Raw genomic sequence first — 20,902 nt, 5'->3', positions numbered from 1 at the left:
CCACCAAGAGATGACCCAGGACCTGCGCTCTGTAAAGGCTTTCTTGCATTGTTTTAATCTCTAACAGTTTTTGATTCTTTGTAGCTCTAAGTCATCTTCAAGATCAATTGATGAAGGGGAAGGATGTAAATAGTTAAAGTAATAATACTGATAATAATTAATAATTTCAAACACAAACTTTATTAAAAGTCACTCAGACAGAAAATTCAATAGTGTGTGGACACACACATGTTAAAGAATTAGCAAGAAATGATGACTTTACAGATACTGAATCAGCCAGAACGTCAATAAGTGAGCAAGCACAAGATAAAAGAGAAATACACGCATGAGTATCATGGTATAAGTACAGGTTACAGCTCCTTTAAGTAATGCAGCAGAGGTTCCAAAGGCATGTCTTGACCAGGACGGGAATGTTGAAAGGCTTTGTCAATTTTCAGTGGACTGAGGCACAGATCATAAATTTGGTTGTAGTTATGGATCAAGCGTTTGGCTTTTTCCCTGTTCAACTTGCCTGTATATAATAAAAAAAAGGTTTGTAAACTGGTACCTTTCCCCCAATACCTAGCCCACTGGAACAAAGACAGACTTGAATATTGAGCAAAAGCAACTCCAAGGAAGCAAAAAGTCCCTTGTGGACTTTCTTTTCCCCAAGAAGAAATATCTGTTTATATTCTGAGACACCAATAATTGGCTGCAGCTTAATATTTGCCTCAGTCAACCACAGATGAACTTGAGGTTAATATGAGACATAAGCCAAAAACAAAATACAAAACTAATTTCAAGAGCTGCCCACTCCACCAAATAGTCATCCATGGGAGTTCTTGCCTGTGTTTTGGACATCGGACAAATAAAGAGCTTTCTCCAGTTTCCTGAACCGGTCGATCCAGGCATCTCGTTCCTCAGAATCACTGGGGTCAGATGAAGCATCCTTTTCTTGCTCCCAAGTCTTCACAACCAGAGTGCCATGCTCTCCTTTATCCATCTGCAATCAGATAAATAAATAAATAAATGCAACCTCCAATACAGAATTATAGTACTACTTAACTTTCTGCTCAGGGGCAGCCGAGGGGGGGGGGAGGGCGGGGCGATCAGAACAGCTTCAGTGTCACCTTCAGATACTGACAAGATTGCTTTAGCCAGTGCTTACAAATGGACAGCTTATATTCTTGCCCACACTCCTGTTCTCTATGATAGAACCACTTGTGGTGTTTGCACATTGGGGTTCTACTGATAGCCTAAACTGTGCTGGACAAATTTGCTTTCAATTTTGCTTTCTGCTGCAAAGTAAACCATCTACAAAAAATAATTTTAGAGACAAGCCTATATGGTTATTTCCATTACTTTTTGATTATGCATATTGTCAATTTTGTTGGCTTCAGTCTGTCTAATTTTCATTGCTGTTGGTAATGATTATTTTGCTTGTTTTATCCCATTTTAAATCTTATTTTAAACATGCATACCATTTATACACCATTTATATGAGCACACCTTTTATGACATTTATGCACAATTTCTGCAATTCCAACTCCTATTATATTGCTTATTAGATGGATCATCCTATTGATTGCACTGATTTACATTGTGTAATCCACCTTGATTCTCAGTAAGGAAGGCAGACCATAAATAATGTAAATGAATGAATGAACAAATGAATAAATATAAACATAATATACAAATAATATTGAGAGACACGTATATCATTATTAGGGGGAAAATGGCATGAAGAAAGAAAAACTGGGGGAAATAGATTCAGATTAATTTTTTGCAAGGGAGAAGCAAAATCAAAAATTGATATTCAAGCTGAACTAGCAAATTTGTGAAATTAATTATCATGCATAATCATTGTACATAGTTTTTTATGGTATGGGTAGAGGAGTATGAATGCAGGAAGGATTTCTAAGCACTTTGTCCAGATACAGTAAAATATTTAAATTTCAAGCACGAACATTTATAAATCAGAGCAAATCAAATTTTACAGAAATAGAATGGGAGGGAGGGGGAGTTATTTTCCCATTCTTGGCTTTTTCATGGGTAGTTTGTGAAGGTGGAGCAGCCAAAAAGAGGGAAATAGCTCCCCTTCAGTGTCATTTCTGGTCAGGAAAATGGCACGCAGGGGAAGGCAAGAGCCCCTCCCCCCATGTCACCATTCCCAGCTCAATCAAGCTCCCCTTTATTTTCAAACAGACATTCACCAGAGCTGCCGTATGGCTCCAGGGAGAGAAAATGAAGTCCAGGAACCCAGATTCACCTCTTTAAAAATGTAATGTCTAGTTTGATAGCGAATCAATCAATGTCTAGTTTAATAGTAATGGCCAGACTTTGGGTCATCACATTTATGTTTTGGTTGAAACTGCAATATCAAAAAAAGAGGCTAATAACCCTGATACTAAAAGATTTATTCATAGCATCCTGGCAAACAGCATTCAATAAGAAGTTGGGCTATTATGGGCTTTCCTGTCGATTTCTTTTAACAGTGACCTTTGAGAAGGCAAAGGAGCTTCTTAAGAACAGAGTAGATGAGGTAGAGAGGCAACATGACCTAAATAAGATTCTGAATCCTCTCTTTAGAAAGGATCTGTTTATAAAGAGTAGGACCATGTTATATCTGTCCAATATTACAAATCCTGAATATCGCAGAGCCTTTATGCTTCTTCGGCATAATGCCCTGCCTTCCAAGTTCATAGATGGGATATATAATAAACACCCATTAGAAGCACGTAGATGCATATGCAAACAGGATGCTCTTAAAACCACTGAACATGTGCTATTTGAGTGTAATTTATATGATCATATCCACACAGGTCCATTGATTCCATTATTAGTGGACTGCCCCAGATCTCTGAGAAAACAATGTCTAGCGCTCCTCCTCTCGGACACAATAGTTAACCTATCTGCTAGCATGGCCAGATTTGCTTGGTTAGCAATGAAAATAAGGCAAAGATCGCTTAAGGCTATACAGTAGCCAAGCAAATTGGGAATATGTATTCTGTGTACTGTATTTATCTATATACCTAATGTATGTGCTTTCTGATAGACTTATTTTACCAAACCGCTGCTATTATTAAGCATTCAAATTTTAATAATATACTGCTTTTGTTCTACTGGATATTAATTAGCTATGTACCTCTGCAATCCCCCCATTTTTAAGTATCTAAATTTTAATTGTATTTTGTACTTCTTTTACTTTATATTATCCAGTTTGATGGTCTATGACTGCAAATAAAATGATGTTAATAGTGATGTCTAGTTTAATAGTGAATCAATCGAAATGGTTTTTGACAATACCTGAGAGTCATGTTCAATTTTTCCCTTGTTTCCTTCTAAAATGAAAAATGAGAAATTGTTTTATGCAGTTGAAAGATTAGGATCTCAGTTGCCCAGAACAGGGTTCTCTCAGATAGGCATATCATTATATCCTTGGCATTTCTGAAGTACCAGATGATAGCATAATTAAGTCTTAACACTGACATCGGGCATGTTCAGCCTTAATTCTATATTTCATCAAAATGTTGAAAAGGGTCCTATTGCCATACTCCTTTGAGTGACTCATAAAACCATTTTACCCAGCTGTAGAAGCCAGCTTTTATATACATGTCCAAACTGGATAACTGAAGAACCACATGAAGAAGCACGTGAACACACATGAACACATGAAGCAGCCTTATACTGAATCAGACCCTTGGTCCATCAAAGTCAGTATTGTCTATTCAGACCAGCTTCGGCTCTCCCGGGTCTCAAGAAGAGGTCTTTCACGTCACCTACTTGCTTAGTCCCTTTATCTGGAGATACCGGGGATTGAACCTGGGACCTTCTGCATGCCAAACAGATGCTCTACCACTGAGACACAACCCCTTTACAAATGGGTTTCATGGGAAACAATATGGTTTCCTAGAGAGGCATGACTTCACTTCTGGGGTTTCCATGGAAGTGATGTAACACTGTCACACCAATAGTGATTTTTTACTTAATTTGTATTCTGCTGGCTGCTGGAAGTGGCAGCAGGCAATGGGAGCTGGGGGCAGGAGATCTCCCACCCGCCAGCAAGTACCTGGCAACCCTAGCATGCTGCCTTCTTCCTGTTTCCAGGGTCAGGGCTTTGTTTCCAAAATAAAGGTCAAAGCCTAGCCTCAAATTAAGCACTTAAATTGGTTCCTCTAAGAGCCACTTAACACATGGTGATTTTTCTACAAACCTATCATTTGTAGTCAAATGTCATGTCTTGTTTACTAAGATAGCAGGTTTGTGCAAATCGATACACCCAAACTGAAAACAAACTCAAAATTAGCTGTTTCAGCAATATTCAAAAAAATGGGAACCTGCCCGAAGCTGAATAGGCGATTCCTGAAAAAGCTGAATACATATTCGGCTTTTAGTTATTCAACTTCTGCGGAATATTCATTTTGTGCCCCCTGTTGTGTTTAAAGGAGAGCTATCTCCTTTCTTCATATTCCTGCCCCCTGGCTGGTTTCCGAGGGAGCAGGCCAATAGAAAGGCTCACTGGAGCTTCCCATATGGCCAATGGCAGCAATGTATTTTGCATTGCTGCAAAGCCAGCTGGTGCAATCTACCTGGATTGCAATAGAAGACAACCTAGAGAGGAGGAGGGAAGAGGGCCAGGAATTCTCAGTGGCCAATAGGAACCCAGGTAAGGAAGAACAGTGTTCTTTCACCAATCACAGAAGGTGCTTTTTGGCTGGAATTATTTTCAGACTTTTCTGTGCTTGGCCAAAGACTATAAAAGCAGGTCTGGTTCCCAGACCAGGCCATTTGAGAGAGTTTGGTGGCATAGCTTGGCTTTAGCTCCTGCTGCCTGATTCTTCTTCTGCGATCCTGGGTCCTGGTGCCTCATCCTGACCTCCTGGGTTACAACCTGCTGCTTGGGTTGGATTCATTCCTGCCTGCTGCCTGGAGGAGAAGACATCGAAGGGTTTTAAATATCATCGTTTTCCTTTTAAACAAGTTGTTGTATTTGGGGTTTATTTTCTAAATTTTGCTAGAAGCCAGCAGGCTTTGTCTTGTTGGTTGGTGGTGGGGGGTTACTAGTTTGAGGGGGTGATTTGATTATTTTGGGTGGGAGGCCCTGTTTCCATTTCTCCACTGCCTGCTGTTTCAAAGTCGCATTGTTTGAATTTTGGGGTTTTCCCCAAAGGAGGGGGTGATTTGATTATTGGGGGGGGGGCACTGCTTTGTTGTTGTCATCATCGTTCTCATTATTGAATTTAGAGAGAGGGTTTTTTGGCAGTTTGGTGTCTTCTCGTGTGAACTTTGCAATGTTTTCCAATGGGGAATGGGTGCAACCCCTTTTGGACCCCATAAAATTGGACCCCCTGATCCAATATTCACCAAACTTTGGGGTACATGCAAGGAGACTTCCTTCAAGCTACCCTGAAAATTTGGGAACTCTACCTCCAAAAATGCCCCCACAGGAGCTTTGAATTCCCCCCCCACAGACTATAATGGGCCTGATTTTTTCGGTAAGCCCGGAAATAAGCCGAATACCAATATTTACCGGTATGGGTATTCAGTTCATTTTGGGTTTACTGAAAAAAAATCAGGGCCAATAAACCCAAACCTGAAATTTATGGAATTTTTTTTTTTTTTTTTGCACAACCCTATAAGTTAGCAGAAGCAGTTACATTCATCAGACAGCATATGTTTTTCTCTACAAAGCAGAAATATCAGTGCAGGTAAATGACATAAAACTGGCTTAGTTTTAAACCTTAGTACAGTGCAAGGAGCTTAGCATGGTACAAGCATCCTGATCATTCTGAGACAGTAGCTATGATTTAAGTGTCTCACCTTAATATTTAGTAGGGTTGCCAACCCCCAGGTAGTAGCAGGAGATCTCCTGCTATTACAACTGATCTCCTGCCAATAGAGATCAGTTCACCTGGAGAAAATGGCCGCTTTGGCCATTGGACTCTATGGCATTGAAGGCCTTCCCCAAACCCCACCCTCCTCAGGCTCCGCTCCAAAAACCTCCCGCCGGCTGGAAAGAGGGACCTGGCAACCTTAATGTTTAGTCACCTCCTGAATATTAGTGGGACACCTAATAGAGCGATCTGTACAAATGGAGGATATTTCAACAGTTGTCTATACAAAGCTAAAACAGAGTTGCCTGCTTGCTATGATTAGATTTCATCAAAAAGCAGCAATGATGTAGCTTACTTCTGTAAACCAGCAAGGAAGGATCGATCCCATCCTGAACTTCCTTCAGAAACTCCACAAATGATTTCCATCTGCATTAAGAAAACAGCTCAAAATTAAACGTGGCATTTGAAAAACAGACTGGCAATTTCATGAGATAGTCTGTTATAATTTTGCACATTATGACTATATTAACATTAACTGCAAACAAAAATAAAAGCATTAAAATGAACACCCCATTTCCTTGCCTTTTTGGGCTTTGGCTAGTTCTGTTGTTTTTGCCTTGTATAGACCCTAAATTTTCTCGTCGTTCTTTCTCACCATTTATTTTTCCTGATTGTGTTCCTTCATATTTTTGTCAACCAATTTACCTCTTTCTCATGTACTTTCAATAATCCTTCATTTACTTCTACAAATTAGTAACATTTCTCTTATTCTGTTTTTCATTCTATTCCTCATTACACCGATCTGATCCCTATTTTTGGCTTTGCTGCTTTTTCTTATGTTTAATTGACTTCTGCTGTTAATAAAGCCACTATTTTCATTATGTCTTTAATTCTCTTGTATTCTTGGTCTTTTGTTCTCAGTGAAACCCAAATCCATCTGTGATCCTTACAGCTCTTTGTTTTGGCTCCTCTTTCTTTTCCCATATTCCATGCTCTGATGGTGACAGTGGTGGAGCTGGTTTTCTTCTTTCTTCTATTTTTTGCTATTATAAGTATGCATTTGGATAGTAACTAATCAAAGCCCAAAGTACAAAACTTCAGATTATTGATAGTTATTAAACAATCAAAGCGAGAAAAAAATAGCATTTAAAAACTGTTGCTTCTAGCCTTGTTTTGGTGCCTGTTTTTCTCTCTTAGAATTTTCAGAGTTTGGAGGCAGAGACTGAATCAGCAGATATGTAACCGATGGAGATATTAATCAATTAGCAGTTATACAGATCTTGCCATTGAAAAGGGTGTGCTGAGAGTTTTTGTCAAGTGTTCAGTTAACACCAATCACATTATTGGCTCCCCTGTCTGGGGTGAGCTTTGATTCTACGCAAGAAGTGATTTCTGATTGCTTGCCTGTTTCCTCTGGTGTTGAAGCTGCAAAGCTTCATTTGTGCACCCTAGCATACTAGCAGTGCTGTATGTGTGTGTGTAAAGTATCGTCAAGTCGCAGCTGACTTATGGCGACCCCTTATGGGGTTTTCAAGGCAAGAGACTAACAGAGGTGGTTTTCAAGTGCCTTCCTCTGCACAGCAACCCTGGTCTTCCTTGGTGGTCTCCCATCCAAATACTAACCAGGGCTGACCCTGCTTAGCTTCTGAGATCTGACGAGATCAGGCTAGCCTGGGCCATCCAGGTCAGTGCTATATACTGGAGAGGAATACAGGTGAACATTATATTCGCCCCCAGTGGTATGCAGCACTGACAGTGTAGTGGACAGGTAATTGCTTGTACCATCAAGGTGAAGGGAAAGAGAGAAGCAAATACCACACTTACTCCCCACCCTCCCCAATGTGAAGCAGAATTTGTCCTCTTGTTTTCATGTAAGGAAAATCAAAGGGCATTAGCAAAATCTGTGGCCTCCCTTTTCCAGCGGTTCCTCAGTTTATCTTTGTGTCCTACTTTCTTCCATTGACAGCTTAAAGAGGGGGCATTGCTTTCTTCAGGGGGATTAATCTCACTTGACTGCAATCACTCATGGCGGTTTATTGATCTTAAGCGCATTTAATCACAAAGTGGCTCAGAGGAGCTAGATTTTCACTAATTACTGAGGAGTTGAATTCACAGTGGGAGTGCAGATGCTTAACTAAACTAATGATGCTAGCACACACATAGAGACCCTTCAATTTTATTCTCTTTATATCAGATTTTTTTTAAAAATCGTTCACATTATCAAGTTTGACCAAACTTTGCTAAATGTGGTGATGTTATTTGGATGGTTTTAGCAAACTCAGTATGGATTTGCAACTTTATATTACCGTATTTTTCGCTCCATAACACGCACTTTTTTCCTCCTCAAAAGTGAGGGGAAATGACTGTGCATGTTATGGAGCGAATGTGCTCACAGAGCCGGCTGGGCGCGCTGGAACGACGCAAGCAGCTGGGAGGCGGGCGGGGCGCACAGAGCCGTCGTTCCAGCGCGAGCCGGCTTTCCCCGCCCCGACGGCCAGCGGGGGGGGGGCGTGTTATGGTCAGGTGCGTGCTATGGAGCGAAAAATTAATACATCACATCAATATATCTAATTCTCAATTTGGCCCCATCTGTGGATACTTAAATCTGGGGATCGGCGCCTGACCTTTGGGTTGGGGAGAGCGGGGTAGAAATATAATAAATAAATATGGGCAGACAAGACAGATCTTATTACAAACCTGAGAAAAGTGTCAAGGTTGCAAAAAAACCTGGATTTTTTTTTTAAAAAAACTGGGGAGTTAAAACCCTCCAAACTGAGAGGCGTACCTGTAGCTTTAAGAAATGAAAGCCCTCTGTGGGCATTGCCAAGCAACCACAACAGCTTTCAAACCTTGGAAGAAAGAGGAAATAGTGTGGGGAGGAAGTTACAGGGGAAAATGAGATGTTCCCCTGCAAGTCCTTGCAAGTTCACCACCATGCAGCTGGGCCCAGCCCAACTTGCACCATGTAGCTCAGACCAGCCTGGAGGCTGGCACCATGCAACTGGGTCACATTTTTCCTAGGGAGAGGCTGCCAGTGAGAGGGAAGGAAAGGAAGATGGGGGAGAGATAAAGATAGGTTCGTTTATGGATGGCAAGGAGAGAAGGAAGCAGGAAAAAAGGAGAGACTAATGGGGTTTTCAGGAGAGGGAAAGAGGAAATAATGGAGGAGAAGAAAAGGATATGCCCCCACAAGGCTTTGAAGGTGCCCCTTGTAACATTTAACATAGAGCTAATCTGACATCAGTGTGGTATAATAGACAGGATTCAAAAAAGTCTGCCATGGTAAGATGTGAAATACAGGCTAAACACTTGGAAAGGCACAAGGATAACATAAAGTCCATCATATAGCTAATCCCTCTTCTCAGATGTCTATAGTATTGCCAAGAGAGATACTATAGTATTGCCAAGAGACACAACATTATGCTAGAGGTCCATGACCCAACACCTGAAGACTGCCAGAGAGTGACAGGAAGGGGCTGACTGAACAAAGAGGAGCTAAGGGGGGGAGAGAACACGGTTAGGGTTGCCAACCGCCAGGTACTAGCTGGAGATCTGCTGTTACAACTGATCTCCAGCCAATATAGAGCAGTTCCCCTGGAGAAAATGGCCACTTTGGCGATTGGACTCTGTGGCATTGAAGTCCCTTCCCTCCCCAAACCCTTCCCTCCTTAGGCTCCTCCCCAAAAACCTCCCGCCAGTAGCAAAGAGGGATCTGGCAACCCTAACCATGGTACCTCACAAGACCAAGTTCTTACATTTCATCTTATGCAACTTAATTAGCAGGCAAAAATGAAAGCCTTGTGAATGGGCAATGATGGGCATTAGTTTAAAAATTAATGCATCAGAAATATGACTCAGACCTCAAAGTAATGGGCTGGCAAAGCAGAAGAACAAAATGTTTTCTTGGTGGATGTTGCCAGTACCATGAGGGAAACTTGCTGCCAGGAAGCACCTGAAACTGTAGCCAGTACTGGAAGGGTTTTACAAGCTGGACAAACTGTGCTTTTCTTTGTGCTTCTTGAGTGCAGCGCTAACCTATGCAATTAAAAGCACAACTTCTTATGACTTCTTGAACAGAGGAAGTAGCTCTCCGTAAGTAAAGTAAATGACCTGGACTTGGATGTGGGGACACAACTTGTCCCTTTGTACCTGCACTACAATCTGACCACTTGTGCCACTTCTTCTTTCCAATCTTACATCAGAGCAATGCTTTGGTGGCAGCAGGGGGAAAGCATCTTCCGTCCTGCCCCCCACAACTGCTTACAATGGCCTGTCTCATACAAGCTAATTGTAATAGCTGAGAGAGGCCAGGGAGCCTCTGGTTCAGGACACATTAGACCAAAGGGATGATATTGCAAACACATTGGATAATATTGGTAGGAGCATAATAGAGCTTGGGAGTGAGAGTAAGATGTCAAAGGAGGGCCATATGCATAAAAGAGGCTGAGGGAGGTGAGGGTTGTTGGAGAGAAAAACATGTTATAGGTGTTTATAGCAGCCTAGAAGTCAAGATGGGGCAGCTGGAGTGCTTGGTAGTAAATGACAATTTAGATATAGTGGGTGTCTCAGAAACATGGAGGAATGGAGAAAATCAATGAGATATGGTCATCCCTCAGCATAAGCTCTACAAGACAAGGATAGAAGTAGGGGGAGTATTTGCATTGCAAATCAAAGAGGTTGTGCAGTCAAATGAAGTAGAAAATATTAAGGCATTGAGCACCACAACGTAATTGTTATGGGTGGAGATACTAGGTCCTAAGGGTTACTTAAAAGTGAGGGTGTACAATTGCTGGCCTGATCAAACCCTTGAGGCTAGGGTTGCCAGCTCCAAGTTGGGAAATACCTGGAGATTTTGAGAGAGGAGGGTGGGGTTTGGAGAGGAGAGGGAGTTCAATGCCATAGATTCCAATTGCCAAAGCAGCCATTTTCTCCAGGTGAACTGATCTCTGTTGCCAGGAGATCAGTTGTAATAGTGGGAGATCTCCAGCCACCACCTGGAGGCTGGCAACCCTACTTGAGGTTAATCTCAAGATGAAGAAGGAAATAAGAAGGAGGTGGGTAAAGCAGATGATGCTGTGATACAGGGTGACTTCAACTTCTCTGACATTGACTGGGTAAACAGGTACTTGAATCATACTGTAGAAATGAGGTTCCTAAGTATCATAAGTGACTGTGCAGTGGAACCGTTGGTCACAGAGCCACTCAGAGAGATAGTGATCTTGAGCCTGGTTCTGAGCAGGGCTCAAGACCTGGTGTAGATGTAGATGTTATTACACCCATTGGGAGCACAATGCTGTTAAGTTACCCCTAAAATCCAAAACAGTAACATTTGATTTTGAAAGAAGGGACTTTTAAAAAATGAGGGGACTAGTTAGAAGGAAGCAGAAAGACAGCCAGATTCCTAGAGAATCCTTGGAAGCTATTTAAAACTACACTGATTGAAGCCCAGATAGGATGCATTTTCCAGGTTAGGAAAGGTACTGCCAAGTCTAGAAGAATACTTGCATGGTTAACGACCCAATTCAAGAAAGCCATAAAAGGCAAAAAGGCTTATTTTAAAAAGTGGAAGGTCAGCCACAATGAAGTCTCTGGCAAAAAAAATGTAAGTTAATAATTAGGCATGCAAAAAGAGAATTTAAGAAGTGAAGTGCTAAAACCATCAAGACAAACAATAGGCATTTTTCAAAATATACTCAGAGCATTAAACCAGACAGAGTAGCTTTTGGGTCTTTGGATGACCAAGGAATAAAAGGATTGCTAAAGGAAGATGGGGAGATGGCAGAGAAGCTCAATGAGTTCTTTGTAGCTGAGATAACTAAGGGGAGACATGATAGAAGTTTATAAAAGTATGCACTTGGTAGAGAGAGTGGACATAGAGAACTTTTTCTCTTTCTCCCAAAATGTTAGAAATCAAATGCATCCAATGAAGGTGATGGCCAGTAGATTTAGGACAGACCAAAGAAAACACTTCTTTACTCAAAAAATGGTTAAAACATTGAATTTGCTGTCAGAGGGCGTAGTGATGGCCACAGGCATAGACAGGTTTAAAAGGGATTAGACACGTTCATAGAGGATTGGCCTCTCGGTGGATTCTAGCCATAGGAACTAAAGGGAACTTTTTCACATTCAGAGGCAGCAAATCTCTGAATACCAGTGTCAGGAGGCAACATCGGGGAAAGCCTTGGCCTCTATGCCCTGTTCTTGGCCCTCCAGGGTAAGCGGTTGAGCACTGTGTGAAACAGGATGCTGAAGTAGATGGACCACTGGTCTGATCCAGCAGGGCTCCACTTATGTTTTTAATGGTAAAGGAAAGCAGGGATAATTTGGGAGCAGAATCAATCAGCTGTTCTCCATTACTCAGGCAGGAGCATGTCCCTACTTACAGTATTACAGTATGAGCTGGTCCTGTTCAGGATGCTAGTATAATAGGCTACGGGGAAGGAAGTAGCCAACTTTTTCGATATCCATTAAAACTCACCTTATTCTGCCCCTTCTACCAATGTCATAGGTGTTAACCAAAGCTTCCAGAATTCCAGGAGGAAGAGTTAGTTCATGCTTTTTGCAAATCAGCTCTGTCTGCAAATAAAATAAAATTGGCTGCTGAATGTTTTGAATTAATTTTCAAATGTCTTTCTGCTAAAGCATCCAAGGTACTTTTGAATTTAAAATAATGGCAGTTTAGATTCAATCCAAAAGGAAAAGGGGGTGAGAAGGAAAAGGGGAAAACAAAGAAGCAATTCACGGGAAGCAAGATTTATTCTGAGTTAGAGAAGTTCTCATCAGTTTGACCAGTGGTATTATTATCAGTGGGCATATGCTTCTGAAATGCTGAGCTCCCAACTCCCAAACTCTGGCCATTTAGACATGTTCCAATTAACTATGATTTGTTGCCATACAGGCATGCTGGACACATTTGTGTTAGATTAGCAAGATGCCTGTCACCAGTATAATTTTGGCTTCCATTTGTGGTCCATGGCTTCCATTTGTGGTCCATGAAGAAAATAAAAAGGCTCCAGTTTGACAGCATCTGTCAGGTGAGAACTAAACCCATTCTTGACAGCCTATATGATGGGGAGTGAAAACTGGGAAGCAGGAGGAGGGGGAGGGGAATGGGCCCTCTTCTCATGCTCCTCGGGATTCTTGTAATGGTAAATTTCCAGTGTGACCGACCCAAACTCTGTAATTACCAGACCATGTGTTCATACCTGATATAGGAGAAGAGGGTAACAATGGTGCAAAATCAACATGACCAAAATATGTGAACTGGCATTTGTATGTACGACACTGAGCTTGTTGAAAACAAACAAACAAAACCCTCTGGCTGTTGTTATGTTTCAAATGTGCATCAAGTGAGATTAAATCAAATATTACTTTAAAGGTTAATTGTTGGCTCCACCCATCCCTCCATGTCAGACAGTTTAGCTTTTTAAAACAACATGTTGAAATTATTGGTGGCCCATTATAAAAAATAGTTTTGTTATAATGATTCAGCCTTTTTAACATTCAACATCAGTCTATGCACTCAAAGACTATGTTCATGTCCCTGAAGACTAGTTCTCCAGAATTCTTATCTCTCCTTATTTCTTTGAGATATGACATGTAGTGACAAGAAGGAATTTGACAGCATGATGTATTGAAATAATCATTTTGTGACTAGAAATCATGCCATTTTTATATTGTAAGGGAGAGAGCGGCCTCTGAATAACAGCTGTAATGAGCCGTGCGTCTATTTACCTCCGACAGTGAAAGAAGACCTGAACAATTGTTGTCTTGTTGCAGAAAACTCAGACTTAGTTTTCCTAAGTCTAGTTCTTCCTTCTGTTCCTTCAATATTTGCTTCAAGACCTGGAATGCATACTCTGGAGTCCAAGAACTAAAGGAACAATAATGTATACAATGAAGGGGCAATTTAAAAGATTTCATTGTATTATTGTTACAACCATATATTTAATTCACCACTATATTGCATAATAGCTATTGCCAGCACTAGTGCCTCAACTTTGGCTGATAATATGCTGCTACATCCTAAATGGCCTAATAATGCATGCTTCTGGATGGCGCAAAATATCAAGGTTTTAGTCAACATTAGGGGTGGTCCAAGGATTTGGGGCACCCTAGGCTGGGCGAGCCAAGCCACACACCCCCAAAGCCATGGAGAGGCGAGAAGTTGGCGCCCATCCTCACAGCCTCAAAGACTGCAGGGAGAAGCTGTTGCTTACCTCATTTTTCCCCTGGCAGGGGGGTGGGAGTCAGCAGTGGGGCACAGTGGGGCCCACCCTCTTTGCCCTATGTGGCAAAGCAGGAAGCTGCCATCCTCCCATGGTGAATCTTGGTGAGGAATGGCAGAGGGAAGGAGAAAGAGGGATGGGCCCCCCTCACGCTCCTACTGGAGGAAGGGAAGTAGGGTGCAGGTCTCCTGCTGGCCATGCATAGGGATCAGGGGTTTCTTTCAAGACAGACCCCATGCCCCCAGGTGTGTCCCCAGGTGTGGGGGACTCAGCCAGGCTGTTTTTGCTTTTGATAAATACATGGAATTTTAAAAAAATTATAGTAGTTATGAAAAGAAAGAAAAACATCCCAGTGATTTCAGTTGCATTTATTTTTGTGAAGGGGCTCCTATCTAGCATAAGAAGACCATTGCTAGCTGAAGGAGAATTCCCCCACCCCTTCCTCCGCAGCCTGCCGTGCCTTTTAAAATCATGTCCTTGGTGGTCCCAGTGGACTCTGCAAAAAGAAATAAAAGGGCTGCAGCTGTAACAGGAAATAAAAATAAGGCCAAGACCAATGGTGCAAAATAGGTTAAAAGATTTGTTATTACTCAGAATCAAAATTCCCTACGCATTTCGTCCAAGGGGCTTCTTCAGGGGAACCTGTAGTTATTGCAGTGGTCCTTATGAGGATAAGTTCTGAGTAATAAAAAATCTTTTAACCTATTTTGCAACATTAGCGTTGGCCTTATGTTTATTGCCAGTGGACCCTGGCAACACTGTGAGGAGTGAAATGAGAGGACTTTGCAGTGGAGCGAGGAATTACTGAAAATTGCGTCCCTGCTGCCTTCTAGAAGGAAAGTGATAGAGACAGTTGCCTGTTTACCCATGACAGTATATAGAAAGGTGGCTTTTAGGTAGCAAATATAAAATGGCTTTTAACCAAAGTCTCCCGGTGAGACCTGGAGAGTTTCGAAGGCAAAGGGACAGAGCTGAAAAATTTCCAGTCTGTGAAGCTAAGCAGGGGGTCTCTTAGTTCCGCTTTCCTGCAGTTAAGCTAGCTACTGTGAGCTCAAAGCAGGAAACTACTGCAGACAGGGAGAATTTAAAATAGCACAGGCAGGAGGGGGGTTAAGAGAAGAATGTTTAAGATTTATTCTTCTTTAAAGCGTATATATTCAAAGTATAGGAATGTTTCATATATATATGGATAGATTAAAGAAATAAGAGCATGGACAAGGTTCTCTTTTCCCATGCTTGAAAGACTATGCAGGCTGTCTATGGGGTATTCTTCACGGAGATTTGCTGCTGTTTCGATGCTGATTTGTGTCGGAGGCAAAGTTTGGTTATTCACTCCAGACCCGTGTTTTCCCCCACTGAGCAAAATAAGCCGGGTTAAAAGAGAGGCAATCCAAACCACTTCTGAGCCGTACTTTCCAGTAGAAGAGCGTTTTGTTGCTCGGATGCCCATGAAAAAATGTTTGCTTCGCTCCCCGGGACGTCTCCTTTCTCCTCCCCCAAGAACGGTGATTGGCTGGGGGAGTTGCCATTCTAAAAGCATCGCACCGGCAGGAGGGAGACCCAAAGCAGACTGGCTGCCCCTCTTCAGAAGGGTGATGGGGGTTTTGGCTTGGATCTGCCACTCTCAGGATACCCCCCCAACACACACACACACATAGGATCGCACCGGCAGGAGGGAGACCCAGAGCAGACTGGCTGCCCCTCTTCAGAAGGGTGATGGGGGTTTTGGCTTGGATCTGCTGCTCTCAGGATACCCCCCCCCCAACACACACACACATAGGATCGCACTGGCAGGAGGGAGACCCAAAGCATACTGGCTGCCCCTCTTCAGAAGGGTGATGGGGGTTTTGGCTTGGATCTGCCGCTCTCAGGATACCCTCCCAACACACACACACATAGGATCGCATCGGCAGGAGGGAGACCCAAAGCAGACTGGCTGCCCCTCTTCAGAAGGGTGATGGGGTTTTTGGCTTGGATCTGCCGCTCTCAGGATGCCCCCCCAACACACACACACATAGGATCGCACCGGCAGGAGGGAGACCCAGAGCAGACTGGCTGCCCCTCTTCAGAAGGGTGATGGGGGTTTTGGCTTGGATCTGCCGCTCTCAGGATACCCCCCCAACACACACACACATAGGATCGCACCAGCTGGAGGGAGACCCAGAGCAGACTGGCTGCTCTCTTCAGAAGGGTGATGGGAGTTTTGGCTTGGATTTGCCGCTCTCAGGATGCCCCCCCCCAACACACACACATAGGATCGCACCGGCTGGAGGGAGACCCAGAGCAGACTGGCAGCCTCTCTTCTGAAGGGTGATGGGAGTTTTGGCTTGGATTTGCCGCTCGCAGAATGCCCCCCCCAACACACACATAGGATCGCACCGGCTGGAGGGAGACCCAGAGCAGACTGGCTGCCCCTCTTCAGAAGGGTGATGGGGGTTTTGGCTTGGATTTGCCGCTCTCAGGATGCCCCCCCCCAACACACACACACACACACACACACACACACAGGATCGCACCGGCTGGAGGGAGACCCAGAGCAGACTGGCTGCCTCTCTTAAGAAGGGTGACAGGAGTTTTGGCTTGGATTTGCTGCTCTCAGGATGTGCCCCCCAAAACACACACACACAGGATCATGGGAAGAGTGGGCGGGATTAGGCGGATTTGGAGCGGTGAGTCATGAGCTGCAGCAGACGTAAGCAGCGCAGAGAAGTGTGCTGTTTCTCCCGTGAAAAATTGAAAATGCCTCAGGATGGGGGGAGAATCTGCGCTGCCATGAAAAAGCTATTTAAATCGGTTTATTGTTTGCTCCAATTCGAAACCGAAGCAAAATCCACCGTGAAAAATACTCCTATGAGAAGGCTGATAAATGGACTTGCAAGCATGAGTCTCACTGAGGTTGGGAGAGCAAAAGAGTGAAGATAGCAGAGAGAAGGGGTGTGTGTGTCCTGATTCAGCTGATGAGTGGGGCCATTTCATCCCAAAAATATCTCTGTTCACTGGTCTGGCTCCTAGACTTCTAGTGTGAGATTCTGCAAGATCCCATCAAACCCAGACAGCGGGTGCAAAAGGCCGACAGGCACCCAGAGATACAAAGCAAGTGGGAAAAAGAGGAATCAAATCTAAGCTTGGCAATTAAGGGTAAAATAAAAATTATACTTAGGAAAATAGAATAGAAATGCAGGCTTAAACTTAACAGTTAATAGCAACAGTATATTAAAGCCATATATTGTAAGCATTAGCTTTTAAATGCTTAAGAGAAATCTAAAAGGCTGAGAGGCAGTTGCAAGGCAGTTCCCCATTTTCCTGCACAGACCTGGCTTTGCAAACAGCCAGCCAAAAATAGACGTGCAGGAAGGGCAGAAGTAAAATGATTTTAACTGAAAGGAGCTTTTCAATAGATAGATTAAAATACTAAATATGCACAATCTATGAATGCTATAGATAAAGAATTAGTAAACGTTTAGCCAAGGTTAAATGAAAAAGCAAGGTAGAACTTTGTCAGGGTCTACATGTTTTGATAGGTAAAGACATTAGGCAAGCTTACTGAAGAGAAGCCTAGATTCCTAGGGGAGATGTAAACTATAGCTTGAATAGTTTTTCTAAAGATAGAATACAACACAGTAAAACTACTGAAAGCAAACAGGCTGGAGCAACATACTGTTTAAATGAAGAATGTTAATGTAAAGTCCTTGAGTCTGATAATTTGAAATATTAAGGAAGTAGTTCAACACACAGGCAGATTGCTTCATGACTAAGATAAGGGGACAATGCCAAGTGCCTTCAACTACTGATTTTTGGATTTAGCAATAAAGTATTAGAAGATTTTAGATTCCCATATAGAATTAAAGGAGAGGTTAAAAGTTCAGACAGAACTTAAGAAATAGATGGTCAGAGAAGGGAGGGGGAGTCTGGGAGAGTTTGGACTCTACCCAAAGCACTCAACAGATGGTCGTGGAAATAGGGGAAGTGAATAGTAGAAACCAGACAGTCACAAGGTCTAAAACATCAGAAATAACTTACACTGTCAGCAAGTATTTTGCAAAGATAAGCTCATGATCATCCATAAACAACTCAAAGGACATGGGAACTGAAACTGATCAAATCAGCAAACTAACCATTTTTAGAGATGGGTGTTTCAATGATGTCAATATATACCATGTATGGATTTTAGGGCGGTCGGGAAAGACTGTAATTTGGCTTATCCAATCATGGGAAGCCAAAAGGGCTGGCGTTTGGGCATCAGTAGGGGCTGGACATCTGTGGCTATAAAAGAGCGAGCACTGGATCATTTGCTTTGAGCAGCTAGAAGCACTTGCATGTTCTAAGCTGTCTCCCATTTATTATGGCCAAATAAATGCTTTCAACAGATCTCTCTGTGTCTGGTCTTCTCTATCCCTAAGATTGGGTAAGGGGATAAGAGTATTGATTATTGATATTGATTGGCGTTTCTGACAAAAGGGAATTATGATCTAAGCACAAGTTTAGAATTGAATTCCCCACTGCAAAATTCCAAAGGTGCCATGTAGATCCAAGTACAGTTATTGGTTCATGCTGTTCATCTGTGGGGAGACGAGACACATTCCTATAAGGCTCACTATGGACGAGGGTTACCAGGTCCCTCTTCGCCACTGGCAGGATGTTTTTGGGGTGGAGCCTGAGGAGGGTGGAGTTTGGGGCGGAGAGGGACTTCAATGCCATAGAGTCCAATTGCCATAGCGGCCATTTTCTCCAGGCGAACTGATCTCTATCCACTGGATATCATTGTAATAGCAGGAGATCTCCAGCTAGTACCTGTAGGTTATGCAAAAAAATACTCACAATACTAGAAACCACAAGTAGCAACAAACAAACTAGCACGACTCAATAGGAAATTTCAACAATTCATTAAAGTGATGAAAATGAAAACCACCAAAGGTGTGTAATACAAAACAATATAAACACTATATACAAAAATACCAGGAACAAATGGAAAAAATCCAAAGTCCAAAGGTCTTATCCTATTCCATCATCTTCTGATGCAACCGTAGAAATAAGGTCCACAAAGGTCCAAAGGTAGTGACAAGACAACGAAGAGAGGAAACGCTATTCTGGATATCTTTAGCGCTTTCACAAAAGCACAGCTTCATCAGCCTATAAAATTTATATAATAATTTTCATAACATTTTTCATAACATTTTTACATTTTTTCATTTTTTAATTAAATAAATAGTTAATCAATGGTAAATACAAGGATAGACAACAATAATCATATAAAAAGCTTACCTCTTAGTGTGTTAGAAAGCAAACTCACTGGGAGAAATTTAATCCATATAGTTCAGTTTTTTCTTCTTTTTATTATCCAAACGTATTAGTTTTATATAATATATTATTTTTGCAATTTTTTATTAATATTTTTTATGCTCCCAAAAAGAAGGGCTGCCAAACCTTCCGGTTCCAAGTTAGATTGTAAAAATACTGCATACGCAGATATAGAGCTAATGGGTCACGTGCTGCTGTTGTTACTGGATTCATTAAAGGCACAGTGTCAAAAACGGAGCTCAACTCATAGAAAGCAGGACAAATCAAATTCATTATTTAACCCGTTGGGGGCCAAGGTGTTGAATAAATGTATAAAGCGCATTTCATTTTGAAGGAGCACTTTTTGTACATCCCTATGATCATGTGGATGATCACGGTAAACCCATAATACAAAAAAACGCATATCAGTCTCAGAGTGTTTATGCTTCACAAAGTGGCTCGTTAGTGGAGCCTCGAAGTTCAAAGAGCGCAACCTCGATCTGTGTTCTCCTATGCGCAGCCGAACTGGGCGCATGGTACTGCCAATGTATAATTTAGAACATTTACATGTAACCGCGTAAATTACGCGGCTTGTGGCACAATTTGAAAAGTGTCTTAGTTGGAATCTGAAGTCTGAAGTTGCTGAGCGAAATTCCTTAACAGGAAGACTCAGCGGACACACAGAGCATTTTCCACATTTAAAATGGCCGACGGCCGAAACGTGTGAAGCAGATTTCTTAAGGAAGTCAGAATGCATTAGACGGTCCCTAAGAGCTTGGGTCTTGCGCATTCCAAAAATTGGTGGAAAATTGCATCCAGGAATGTCCTGGATAATATGCCAATGTCTTCTGATGGCTTGTTTTATGGCAAAGGAATGTTTACTATAAGTTAGAGAACAATACACATTTTGTTTAGGAGTTGGTACTTTTTTTGAGAACAGAGATTGACGTTCTCTTTCGTTGGCTCTATTCCAAGCTTGAGAGACAACATGCGGTGGGTAACCTCTTTTTGTTAAAGAGACAGACATTTTTTCAGAAGCTTCCTTGAAATCATCAGTACAAGTTGCATTTCTCTTTAATCTAAGGAAGTTACTAAAGGGAAGATTATTTTTAAGATGAATTGGGTGATTAGACGTATAATGCAACCCAGAATCTTTAGACATACTTTTTTTGTACGGTCTTACAGCTAACCTTCTGTCAGATCTAACAAAAACTTCCAAATCCAAAAAAGGTTTACTTACAGGGTTGCATTGGCCGGTAAAAGTCAGATGTTCATTGATGGTGTTTAGCCAAGTGGCAAATTTATCAAATGTTTCAGAGCCGTCAAAAAGAAAAAATAAATCATCAACATAACGTTTGTAAATAAATAAATGTGATGCAAAGGGGTTGTTATTAATAATGTGAGCCAATTCGAAATCAATCATAAAGAGATTCGCGATAGCAGGGGCACATGCAGCGCCCATTGCTACGCCTTTAGTCTGCAAGAAAAATTGGGAGCCAAATCTAAAAAAGTTATTTTCGAACATGAGATCAACAAGTTGTAACAGGAATTGTGTGGGGGGGGGGGAAGGATCGGATCTAGAAT

General features: G+C 42.1%; 1 protein-coding gene across 1 annotated transcript in view; it reads right to left on the bottom strand.

Annotated features, from left to right (window-relative positions):
- Nucleotides 1–330: 330 nt before the first annotated feature.
- Nucleotides 331–20,902, bottom strand: part of C2H1orf87 (chromosome 2 C1orf87 homolog) — a 36,197-nt gene continuing 15,625 nt past the window's right edge. Inside the window, 6 exon segments of the mRNA XM_056845227.1 lie at nucleotides 331–511; nucleotides 826–982; nucleotides 3,286–3,320; nucleotides 6,169–6,239; nucleotides 12,292–12,389; nucleotides 13,548–13,686. Coding sequence (XP_056701205.1) covers nucleotides 351–511; nucleotides 826–982; nucleotides 3,286–3,320; nucleotides 6,169–6,239; nucleotides 12,292–12,389; nucleotides 13,548–13,686 — 661 coding nt within the window. The 3' untranslated portion in view covers nucleotides 331–350.

The sequence above is a fragment of the Euleptes europaea genome, chromosome 2, assembly GCF_029931775.1.
Source record: "Euleptes europaea isolate rEulEur1 chromosome 2, rEulEur1.hap1, whole genome shotgun sequence".
Taxonomy (NCBI): domain Eukaryota; kingdom Metazoa; phylum Chordata; class Lepidosauria; order Squamata; family Sphaerodactylidae; genus Euleptes; species Euleptes europaea.
Note: the sequence above shows the minus strand (reverse complement) of the source record. Positions and strands in the feature narration are given on the sequence as shown.